Here is a 12946-nt window from a genome sequence, read left to right as displayed (position 1 = left end):
GTTACCAGGAAAGTTGATGGAATATGTTGTATGTATTGACTTTAATAAGGCCTTTGACAATGTCCTGCATGGGAGATTGGCCAAGATGGTTCAGTAACTTGACATTCAAGATGAGGTAGTAAATTGGATTTGACATTGGCTTCATGGGAGAAGCCAGAGAGTGGAAGTAGAAGGTTGCCTCATTAACTGGAGGCCTGTGACCCAGCACTAATCCCCGTGCCACAGGGATTAGTGCTGGCTCTGTTGTTGTTTGCCATCTATATCAACAATCTGGGTGATAATATGGTAAACAGGATCAGCAAATTTGTGAATGACAGCAAGATTATGGCATAGTGAACAGTAAGGAATGCTATCTAAGGTTGCTGCAGGATCTGGACTAGCTAGGGTGTGGTAGAACAGAGTGATATGGGAATACAGACACAAAATTTCTTGAAAATGGTTTTACGGGTAGATAGAGTTGTAAGAACCTTTGGTATATAGGCCTTTAAGAATCAAAATAATGAGGACAGGAGTTGTGATGTTATGTTCAAGTTGTATAAGACAGTGCTGAGGCCTAATTTGGAGTAATTTGTGCTGTTCTGATCATATACCTGCAGCAAGGATATAAATAATTGAAAGAGTACAGAGAAAATTGACAAGGATTTTGCTGGGACTTGAGAACCTGAGTTACAGGGAGAGGATGAATAGATTAGAAAACCTATTGGTACCTAGACTAAGTATAAAATCATCAAAAATTCTTCAATGTTATGGAAATATTAAAGGATATTCATAGGATTATGTCGTTGCTAGGTAGATTGTAAGTAGGCACACTTACATGAGTTTGAAATGCTCTATTAATGACTGCTGTTGTACAAATAAAAAAGATGTAAATTGTGATAAGACATCACAATTATTATGAATTGTAATATTGAGTAAATTCAGCTTGCTAGACTTAATTGAATCCAATTAGAGAAATTCCATCTATCATATTGATGTATTCTAGCTCTTTCTTTATGAATGTGATCAGTAAAATCAGTTATGTCTTCAGGCTCATCAGGTATATAAGTAAAATACTCCTCTGCACGTGTTCCCCCCCCCCCCGCCATAACTACTAAGTGAAGAACTAACATCACATGATTATAAAGAACCATCTTATGCGTGGTGAGTATTTCTGTTGTTACTTTTGCCAAGATACCAACTGTGTCTTTGCTTACTCTTTCTAAAGCTGCAGCAACGTTTTTAATCTCTTATACTACTTTTGAAGTATGTATGAAGTATTACTAGAGGCATTAACAGCATCAACAAATTCATGTGATACTTGCAAGAAAACATAATGAGTCATCTCATTTGGCACATTCTGAGTAGGGAGAGTAGGATCAGGAAATGTAGAACCCTGTGTGTAGAGTTAAGAAACTGCAAGGGTATAAAGACCCTAATATTCAAGCTGGCAGACAGTAGCCAGGATGTGAGATACAAATTAAATGGGAGTTAGAAAAGACATGTAAAAAGGGCAATGTTATGATCGTTCATGGGGGATTTCATTATGAGGGTAGATTGGTGTTAGAACTCAATAGAGGGAATATGTAGAAAGTCTATGAGATGGATTTTTAGAGTAACTTGTGTTTTGGCCAACTAAGAGAGAGGCATTTCTGGTTTGGGTGTTGTATAATGAACCAGATTTGATTAGGGAGCTCAAGGTAGAGGAACTCTTATGATCATAATATGATAGGATTCACCCTTCAGTTTGAGAGGGGGAAATGAAAGTCAGATGTAGAATAAAGTGAATTACAGAGGTATGAGAGGGGAGCTGACTGAAGTTGATTGGAAGGGAGCACTAGCAGGGATAACAGCAGAATATCAGTGGCTATTTCTGGGAACAATTTAGAAGGCCCAGGATAGATGCATCTCAAAGTCTACAGCCTTGATTCAACCAAGGTCCTACAACTATCTCTATGTCCTCCCATTTACTGTGCAAGTCCTGTCCTGATATATATGAAAGAAGTACAAGTTGGCAGATGATAAATGAAACTGCGAGAGGGGGGAGGGGTGAAGTAAAGAGGTGAGAAGTTGATTCGTGAAAGAGATAACGGGCCGGAGAAGGGAAAATCTGATAGGAGAGAACAGAAGACCATGGAAGAAATTGAAGGATGAGGAGCACCAGAGGGAGGTGATGGGCTGGTAAGGAAATAAGGTGAGAGAGGGAAACAGGAATGGGGAATGACAAAGGAGAGGAGCAGGGGGACAATTACCAGTAGTGCGAGAAATTGATGTTCATGCCATTAGATTGGAGGCTACACAGATAAAATATAAGGTGTTGCTTCCCCATCCTGAGTATGTCCTCATGGTGCCAGTAGAGGAGGCCCTGGACTGACATGTCAGAATTGAAATGTTTGGCCACAGGGAAATCCTGCTTTCTGTGGCTGATGGAGTGAAGATGCTTAACAAAGTGGTCTCCCAATCTATGTTGGGTCTCACTGATATACAGGAAGTCACACCAGGAGCACCATCTCCAATGGGATACCACCACCAAACACATTTCCCCAATCCCACTTCGCTTTCCACAGGGATCGCTCCCTATGCGACTCCCTTGTCTACTTGTCCCTCCGCAATGATCTCCCTTCTGGTACTTATCCTTGCAAGCAGAACAAGTGCTACACCTGCCCCTACATATCCTCCCTCACTACCGTTCGGGGCCAGGTGAGGTGGTACTTCACCTGCGACTCTGTTGGGGTCATCTTCTATATCTGATACTCCTGTGACCCTGATCGGGGGCTAAGCAGATGCTACACTTTACCCATAGGTGTCCTGCACGCTAACAGAGGGAAGGACCATCTTACACCTCCTTTGGTAGAGATGTATCTCCACCTTGCTACCCCAACAGTACTATAAAACTGTGTATTAGTTCCTGATTCTTATTAATGGAAGAATTCATCCACTGCATGCTCTTTTGACTATAACCGAACAAAATTAACATGAATAACTAGTGCTGATAATAGACTGCATTCATACAGTGCTTTTGATGATTGCATCCTCAAAATCTTCATTTTCATTTCAACGTTCAAGATGATTGTCAATACCTTTGAATTTTTCATAGTTCCTAACTTGAAGTAGTGAAATCATTTCACTTTCAGACACAGCTATCTCTGGCATCTCCAAGCATCAATGCTTGAAACCACAGTGAGCAAAACAGTTCTGAATTGCGTTACTGCTTATTTTTCACCAACTATCAGTGACAAAAATCACTGCTTTTTGAACACAAACCCACACAACTGACACTATGTAAATACTCTTCGCTAAAAGGATAGTGTAGTGTCTAATGGTCATGCAAGTACACACGACTGACACTTGTTAGAAACTGTTTGCCAACAGTCTCCTGCCCCAATTAAGCAACATAATATCCCAAATAAATGAAGGGAATCCCAACACTTTTTCAGTTTGATTTTGTTTTTTCAGTTGTTCCAAAAAAGTGGCCACCACAATTAACCGGATGGCCCAATTAACGAGAATCCACTGTATTTCAATAAGGTCACCACTCATTCTCATAGGTTTGATGAAATAGAGTTCAGGCCTGGCCAAATTCTCCATATAAATCAGGCTTTCTAGTCTTGACAACATCCTTGTAAAACTTCTCTGCACTCTTTCCAGTTTAACCATGTCTTTCCTATAACAGGTGACCAAATCTGTACACTACTTACCAAGTGCTATCTCATCAATCAGTGACTTATACAACTGCAACATAATGTCCCAAATCCTGTATTTATGCCTGGCTGATGAAGGCCAATTTTTTCATTAACTTGTCTACCTTTGATATGGCTTTCAACAAACCTTACACCTGTATTCCTGGGTTCCTCTGTTTGATTACGCCCCGTAGTGCTCTTTTATTCACAGCATGAACCCTGTGCTGGATTTTCAGATCATAGTATCTGTATTTTTTGTAAGGACTTTCAACCTGAAATATTAACTGTTTCTCTTTCCACAGATGCTGTGTTTTTCCAGCATTTTTGTGTTTTATCTCAGTTTTTCAGCATCAGCGGTTTTTAAATTATTTTCAGCAGTCAAATTAAGGTCAAACATTTGCATATCTATTTCAGAAAACATATTAATTCAGCCCTCTGTTAAGAATAGCTTTACCATTTTAACACTTTTATTAAATAATCTAGTTGTAACCAATCTCACTTATGGAGTGAGACAAGTGAAAAATGTTTGTAAAATTCTCAGATATTTGCATTAATAATAGGGAACTTATTCATTTTCTAGGATGTCCAAGGCGTTTCTGAAGGACAGTTTACAAGAATTCTGGATGCCATTGAGTCTAACAGAAAAGAAAAATCTAAAGTATTTCCAGACTTTAACCTTTTCCGTGAAAGCTTGTTACGTAAGGTTGAGGATAAGATTAAAGGAAAAGAAAGCCTTTGTTACTTGAAAAGTAAGATTCATTAACAATGTGATAATGTGTTGTTTTATATGCTCGTAATATCACAGAATTTAATACTGGATGTTGTGCTGCTATTCACCTCTCCAATTAGTCTGTCTTTATCTTCAAGCAGGACCTTCTGCAACAAAACCTGTCTGATCGTTGATACCCTGTGAAGCGCTGGATTATTTTGTAAACAACATCATGTGGAATAGTCTATGAAAGACATACATGATCTATTTTAAAAATCGTATGGCTGCTAAAAATGAAGCTGAATAGTCATAGAATATAATAGCATGGATACGGGCCATTTGGCCTAATGTCCAGGCCGACCATGAGGCCCACTCAGACAGCTTCAATTTTCTGTGTTTGGTCTAAATCCTATGCCTCCATGTCCCCCATCCAAATGTTTCTTAAATGATTAAATGATACTATTGTACCTGCCTCAATCAGTTCCTCTGGCAGCTTGTTCCAATGCTCACCACCCTCTGTGTGGAAAACGTTGCCCCTCAGAATCTTTTAGATCCTTCCCCTCTTACCCTAATCCTATTCTGTCTAGTTTTGAACTCCCCTACCCTGGGGAAAAGACTTATCTATGCCTGTCATAATTTTAAACATTTCTATAATGTCTCCCCTCATTTTCCTACTTTTGAAGAAATAGAAACCTAGCCTCGCCAACCTCTCCCTATAATGCAGGCCCTCTAGTCCTGGCGACATCCTGGTAAATCTTTTCTGCACCCTTTCTAGCTTAACCATACCTTTCATAGAAAATGTTGACCAAAACTGTACAGATTACTCCAAGTGCAGCCTCATCAACAACTTGTGCAACTGCAATATAATGTACCATCTCCTATACTCAATGCCCTGACTGATGAAGGTTAGCATACCAACACCTTTTTCACCAGACTGTCTACCTGTGATGCCGTTTTCAATTAAGTATGCGCTTGTACTCTGAGGACCCTCTGTTCTACTCGGCTTGCTAATGCCCTTCCATTCATCGTATGAGTCCTACGAGGGTTTGATTTTCCAAAATTTTACCTGACACTTTAAAATCAATATACCACTACTCAGCCCAGTTCATGAACTGGTGAATATCCCCTGTAACCTACGATAACTTCATTCACTACCAACAACACCTGCTAATTTCATGTCATCTCCAAATTGATCAGGCTTGTGCATTCCTATCGAAATCATTCATATAGAAAATAAATATAAAGTGTCTCAACCCCGACCCATGCAGCACACCTCTAGTCACTGATCTCTGTTTTGAGAAACAACTTTCAACCATCCTCTTCGAGCCGATTCTGAATCCCCTGAACTAGTTCTTCCTGGATTCTATGGGACCGAACTTTTCAGACTAACCTACCTTGCAGGTCTGAATGTTAAAAGGCTTAAACAGATTAGATATGGCAAAGTTATTTCCCATAGTAAGGGATTCTAGGACAAGAGGGTATGACTTCAGGATTGAAGGACGTCCATTTGGAACTGAGATGTGGAAAAATTACTTCAGGCAGAGGGTGGTAAATCTGTGGAATTTGTTACCACAAACGACTGTGGAATCCAAGTCAATGGGTGTATTTAAGGGAGAGATAGATAGTTTCTTGACTAGCCAGGGCACCAAAGGGTATGGGTTGAGGCAGGGGAGTGGTGATGACTGGAAGAATTGGATCAGCCCATGATTGAATGGTGGAGCAGACTCGAGGCCTACTTCTTCTCCTATATCTTATGGTTTTATGGACCTTGCTGAAGGCCTTTCTTAAAGATCAACAAACACCATCCACAGCCCTACTTCATATACCTTTTTGGATATCTCTTCAAAAAAAACTCATAGTTTCATTCAATCATGACTTACCATGCACAAAGCCATGCTCACTCCTCCTTATCAGGCTTTGCCTATCCAAATGCTGGTAGATCCTGTCCCTCTGAATTTCCTTCTGTTACTTCTCCAGTACTGGTGTTAGGCTAACCAGCCTCTAGTTCCCTGGCTGTCTTTACTATCCTTCTTAAACACTGGAACACCATTAGCTACCTTACAACCTTTAGGAGCTTCCCCAGTATCTAACAATGAAGCAGGTCAGTCGAGAGGGGTGGCTGAGTTGGCTCGACTGGAAGCTGGCTGTGTTTTGCTTGATGCGTGAGTGTGTTTTGGAACCTGTTGAGGGAAAGAGAGTGGGGAAGGAACGGAAATTGCTGGGAGGGGGTCGTGTGGGTCCGGTAATGGCGGACAAGATAAGAGGCGGGGTTGAGGGAAAGAAAGTGGAGAAGGAGAGGGATAGAGACTTGGGATCAGAGGTAGGCAGCTGGGGAGAGGTGGATTATTGTGAAGGGAGAAATAAAGGGAATGAGGAGGTAGTGAGGGGTCGGATGAATAAAAACCAAGACAAAGGGAATAAAAGAATAAGAAATGATAGTGGAGAAAGCTCTGAAAGTGAGGAAGATGAACAAGCTCAGAGAGGAGGTGTTGTCATAATTAGGTTTAATGAGAAGGCTCAGGGACATATGAAGAAAATTAACCCGTTTGTGCTAACAACAACTCTGACAAATAAGATAGGGGAAATAGTATTTGCAAAAGTCCTTAATGATGGCAACTTATTGGTAAGATGTGCGAATGAGGAACAACTTGAGAAAGCACTCAAGCTAAAAGAGATAGGAAAATGCAAGGTGGAATACACTGGGAGGGTGGGAGCACAAAATAATGGTTGTAAAGGAGTGATCACGGGGATACCAATGAGTATAAATATGGAAGAGATAAAGAGGAATATCAAAGGAGGGAAAGTAATGAATGTTCAAAGACTGAAAACAACAAAGGAGGGAGTGAAAAAGGAAAGTGAATCTGTATTGATTGAATTTGAAGAAGAAAGAGTGCCAAGGAAGATGTTCCTGGGTTTCATGAGTTACCCAGTAAGGGTGTATGTGCCAAAGCCACTGAGGTGCTATAATTGTCAAAGGTTTGGACATGTGGCTAAAAACTGTAAAAGGCAGAGGAGATGTGCTAGATGTGGGGGTGATCATGAATATGGAAAGTACGGAACAGGAGTTCAACCAAAATGCTGCAATTGTGGAAGAGCTCATAATGTGGCATATAGTGGGTGTGAGGTTGTCAGATGGGAGACTAAAATTCAAGAAATAAGAGTGAAAAGAAAGATCACTTATGCAGAAGCTGTAAGAATGTCAAGAGAACAGAATAATGCTCCTAATGAACAGGGAGCAATAGGGATACGAGAGATGCAACAAAGAACAAATGACAGGATTTATGTAGACAAAAAGGCTCTAGTAACATTCATTGCAGGAGTGATTAATAGTACGGCTGAGGTAAAGTCAAAAAGTGACAAAATTCAGCTGGTGGTAAAAGCAGCAGTAAACCATTTAGGGTTAGTAGGACTGACATGGGAGGAAGTGAGGGAGAACCTCAGTAATCAGTCAAGCCAGGAAGTGTCATGTGTTGGTTAATACTAATTATGATGATTCTTTTACAATGGAATGCAAGGAGCTTACTGGCCAATAGCCAGGAATTCAAGCACTTTATTAAAGAAATGGTTGTAAAACCGGATGTAGTATGTATTCAGGAAACTTGGTTGAAACCAACTTTAGACTTTGTGGTATATGGGTATACAATGATAAGGAAAGATAGAAATCTAGGGGGAGGAGGGGGTTGTGCTATGTTAATCAAGCAAGGTATACCAGATAGGGTACTGGAGAAAGGAGATGATCAGGAATACATAGTGGTGGAAGTGTGGGAGAGAGGGGAGAGAGTGGTTATAATTAACTACTACAATCCATGTAAAAGGTTGGATTTGGACAGCCTATTAAAGATACAAGGACAAAACAGACATAAAGTAGTGTGGTGTGCAGATTTCAATGCTCATAGCACAATATGGAGGGATCAGATTACAGATCCAAATGGAAAGGTAATTGAAGATTTGATGGAAGAAAGGGATTTGGTGTGTATGAATGATGGTAGCGGCACAAGGATAGATATAACAACAGGAACTGAGTCAGTGTTAGATATTACGTTAGTGTCTAATACCTTGGCTGGCATTAGTAACTGGGGAGTTTGGACTGCTTCAACAGTAGGCAGTGATCACTGCCCAGTTTTGTGTTCAGTGGGTGAAAGAGTTGAAGTAAGACCAGGTGGCGGAACCCCAAAGTGGGTGTTTGAAAAAGCTGGTTGGGGTAAGTTCCAGAAATTGAGTGAAGAAGGGTTGACAAAGATTAATATTTCTGGAAATGTAGATGAATTAAACAGTCAGGTGACTTCAGCAATTATCATGGCAGCAGAAGGATCTATACCTAGGAGTAAAAATAGGATGGATAGAAAACTGGTACCATGGTGGACAGAGGAATGTTGTCAGGCTGTAAAAAACAGAAATAGAGCATTCAGGCGAGTTAAAAGAACCCATAATATGCAGCATTTGGTTCAATATAAGAAAGCACAGGCAGTGGTGAGAAGAACTATACGTCAAGCTAAAAGGGCAAGTTGGAGGAGTTTTTGCGACAAGGTAGGAAGAACAACACCTGTGGGAGAGATATGGGGAATGATTCAGAGGATGGGAGGAGATAGAAGGGAATGGGAATATCCAGTAATGATATCTGAGGAGGAAACTGCAGTCTCCAGTAGGGATAAGGCTGAGGTCATGGCCAAGTCATTTGTACTGATACACAGTTCAGAAAATTTGTCTGAAGAAGGGAGAAGAAGAAGGGAAAGAATAATGAGCCAACACCCAGGTGTGTTAAGGTGTGGGAAGGAACAGATGATATAATTGATGATCCATTTACGTTAGCAGAAATGGTGAGAGCAATAAAGAGATCGAGACCAACCTCCCCAGGGAAAGATCTGATATGCTCTGTGATGCTAAAAAATCTAGGAGAAGGAGCGCTCTTGAAGTTGCTGCATTTTTATAACAGAGTGTGGGAGGAGGGAAGATTACCAAGTGCACGGAAAGAAGCAGTAGTAATTCCAATAAGGAAGCCTGGCAAGAATCTGTCAAAACCCACTAACTACAGACCAATTGCATTAACATCAAGTACATGTAAGATAATGGAAAGGATGATAACAGAAAGGTTATCATATGAGCTTGAGAAAAGGGGAATGCTGGCAAGTTATCAGAGTGGTTTTAGAAAGGGAAGGAATTCCATGGACTCAGTGATTATAGAAACATAGAAACATAGAAAATAGGTGCAGGAGTAGGCCATTCGGCCCTTCGAGCCTGCACCGCCATTTATTATGATCATGGCTGATCATCCAACTCAGAACCCTGCCCCAGCCTTCCCTCCATACCCCCTGACCCCTGTAGCCACAGGATGGCAGGACTTTCATATGAAGAAAGACTGGATGAACTGGGCTTGTACTCATTGGAATTTAGAAGATTGAGGGGGGATCTGATTGAAACATATAAGATCCTAAAGGGATTGGACAGGCTTGATGCAGGAAGATTGTTCCCGATGTTGGGGAAGTCCAGAACGAGGGGTCACAGTTTGAGGATAGAGGGGAAGCCATTTAGGACCGAGATTAGGAAAGAATTCAGGCTCAGGCCTTGAGAGTGTGCAGTGGGGCTTTTAAAACGTCACCAGTGTCAGCACTACAGGTAGAAATGGGAATAATGCCTTTGGAACTAAGAAGGATGCAACTGATGGCAAACTACTGGGCTAACTTGCAGGGCCACAATGATTCTCACCCTACTAAAGGAGTGTTGCAGGAGTGCTGGGAAAATGGGAGGTTTCAGAGGGATACCTTTAGTCGGGCAGGGAATGATATCGCAAAAGAATGTGGAGTGTTTGATCTGAGGATAAGGCCTTCAGTAGTTTATCCGGTTGTAGCTCCATGGAAGCTTGTATGGCCTGACATAGACTGGCATTTGTTAGAGGTAAAAAGGAAAGAAAGATATAAAACAGATTTGGTAAATGCATTTAACTGTCATGTGATGGAAAAGTATAGTGATTATACTCACATTTATACGGATGGTGCGAAGGAACCTGAAACAGGAGTGACAGGGTTTGGGGTGGTAATACCAGCAAAAGAAATTGGAATCAGCAGAAGAACATCTAATAAGTTAGGGGTGTTTACAGTGGAGATGCTGGCAGTGTTGGTTGCGTTGCAATGGGTGCAGAAAGCCAGACAAGCCAAAGCATTGATATGTTCAGATTCATCCTCAGTTCTAGCAAGTTTAAGGTCTTTTCACACAAACAGTCGGCAAGATGTACTTTATGAAGTCCTTCAGTTAGTTACAAGAATTGCAAATCAGGGAGGTCAGGTAAAATTTCTATGGGTTCCAGCACATGTAGGGGTGAAGGGGAATGAGAGGGTGGATGAGTTGGCAAAGAGGGCGTTAAAGAAAGAAAATGTGGAAATGCACATTAGTATCAGTAAAGCAGAGGTTAAGTGTGTAATCTGGGAAAAAGTCAACCGAATGTGGCAAGAAAGATGGGACAGGGAGGGGAAAGGGAGGCATTTATATCAAATACAAAAGAGTATTGCAGTTACTAGGGTAGGTAATGGAAACAGAAGAGAGGAAATTGTGTGGACTAGGTTAAGGCTGGGGCACTGTGCATTAAACAAAACATTGAAAATGATAGGGAAACACCAGACAGGATTGCGTGAGGAATGTCAGGAAGAGGAGTCAGTAGAACATGTAGTTCTGAGTTGCAGGAAGTATGGGATACAGAGAGAGATGATGAGAAATAAATTAAGGGAGTTGGGGATGCAGGAATTCACATTAAAAGGGTTGCTGGGCATGGGTGAGAGAGCACAAGTCCGGGTATTTTTAGCGTTTTTAAGGGGTACAGGGGTTTTTTATAGAATATGACGAATAAACAGGAATAGGATACTAGGATGGTCAAAGATGGGAGGGTGAAGTGTAGGTTTGTGTGTGTGTGTGTGTGTGTGTGTGTGTGTGATTGGGTGAAGGGATTTAGAATATATGTCTAGTGCACATTCTGGAGCAGAGGGTGGCGGTAATGCACCATTAAGCTGGATGCCAACCGCCGTAAAACAAGATACAGACAGACAGAACAATGAAGCAGATATCTATGCAAGTGCCTGGCCAGTTTCTTTCCAATAAACTTCGAGAATGCACTCAGAATCAGAAGCAGAATCAGGTTTAATATCACTGGCATATGTCATGAAATTTGTTTTGCGATAGCAGTACAGGGCAATACCTTAAAAAACCTATAAATTACAATACATATTAAAACATTAAATTAAATAAGTGCAAAAAGAGAGCAAAGAAATTAGTGAGGTAGTGTTCATGGGTTGGCTCATTGTCTGTCCACAGATCTGATGGTAGAAGGAAAGAAGCTGTTCCTAAAACATTGAATGTGTGCCTTCAGGTTCCTGTAGTTCCTCCCTGATGGTAGCACTCCATCCCTGAGGGCATGTCTTGGGTGATGGGGACCCTTACTGATGGCTGGCTGTCACCTTTTGAAGATGTCATTGATGCTAAGAAGACTACTGTCCATGATGAAATTCGCAGAGTTTGCAACCTTCTGCAGCTTTTTCTAATCTTGTGCATTGGTCCCTTTATGCCAGACGGTAATGACATCAGTTAGAATGCTCTTCACGATACATCTGTAGAAAGTTGCTAGAGTTTTTTGTGACATACCAAATATCCTCAAACTCCTAATGAAATATAGCCACTGTCATACCTTCTTTATAATTGCTTTGGTTTGTTGGGCCTGGTTAGACCTTCAGAGATGTTGACATCCAGGATCTTGAAACTGCTTACCTTTTTCACTGGTGATCCCCAGATGAGGACTGGTATGTGTTCCCTTGACATCCCCTTCCTGAAACCCTTGGTCTTACTGACATTGAGTGCAATGTTGTTGCAACACCACTAACCAGCTTATCTATCTCACTCCTCTGGGCCTCTTTGTCACCATCTGAGATTCTGCCAGCAGCAGTTATGTCATTGGCAAATTTATAGATGGCATTTGCTGTGCCTAGCCACACAGTCATGAGTGTAGAGTGTGTACTCTTGAAGTGCACCAGTATTTATTGTCAAGGAGGAGGAGCTGTTATTTCCAATCTGCACTGACCGTGGTCTCCTGATGAGGAATTCAGGAATCTAGCTGCAGAAAGAGGTACAGGGTCCCAGGTTTTAAAACTTTTTGATTAGAGCAGAGGGTATGATGATGTTGAACTCTGAGCTGTAATCAATAAACAGCAGCCTGATGTTGGTATTGCTGTTGTCCAGGTGATCTGAGGCTGAGTAGAGAGTCGTTGAGATTGCATCTGCTGTGGACCTATTGCAGGGGTAGGCAAATTGTAGCAGGCCCAGGTCCTTAGCCAAGAGTTGTTTCTGGCCAAGACCCACCTCTCAAAGCACTTCATCACAGTAGATGTGATGTGAATGCAACTGGGCGATAGTCACTGAGGCAGCTCACCCTGCTGTTCTTGGGCACTGGTGTGATCATAACCCTTCTGAAGCAGGTAGGAACCTCCGACAGCAGCAGTGAGAGACTAAATATGTCCTTGAACACTCCTGCCAGTTGGATGGCACGGCTTCTCAGTACCCTACCAGGTACACTATTGGGGCCTGACGCCTTGCAAGGGTTCAC

The 12946-nt window shown here is 41.5% G+C and overlaps 1 protein-coding gene across 1 annotated transcript in view; it reads left to right on the top strand.

Moving 5' to 3' along the window:
* The window catches only part of LOC134347317 (cilium assembly protein DZIP1-like), a 150973-nt gene that overhangs the window by 94109 nt on the left and 43918 nt on the right, over positions 1-12946 (top strand). The window contains exon 9 of the mRNA XM_063049710.1: positions 4237-4405. Coding sequence (XP_062905780.1) covers positions 4237-4405 — 169 coding nt within the window. The remainder of the gene's footprint in view (positions 1-4236; positions 4406-12946) is intronic.

Source organism: Mobula hypostoma, chromosome 5 (assembly GCF_963921235.1).
Source record: "Mobula hypostoma chromosome 5, sMobHyp1.1, whole genome shotgun sequence".
NCBI classification, from domain to species: domain Eukaryota; kingdom Metazoa; phylum Chordata; class Chondrichthyes; order Myliobatiformes; family Myliobatidae; genus Mobula; species Mobula hypostoma.
The sequence above is the reverse complement of the archived record's forward strand: the minus strand, read 5'-3'. Positions and strand labels throughout refer to the sequence as shown.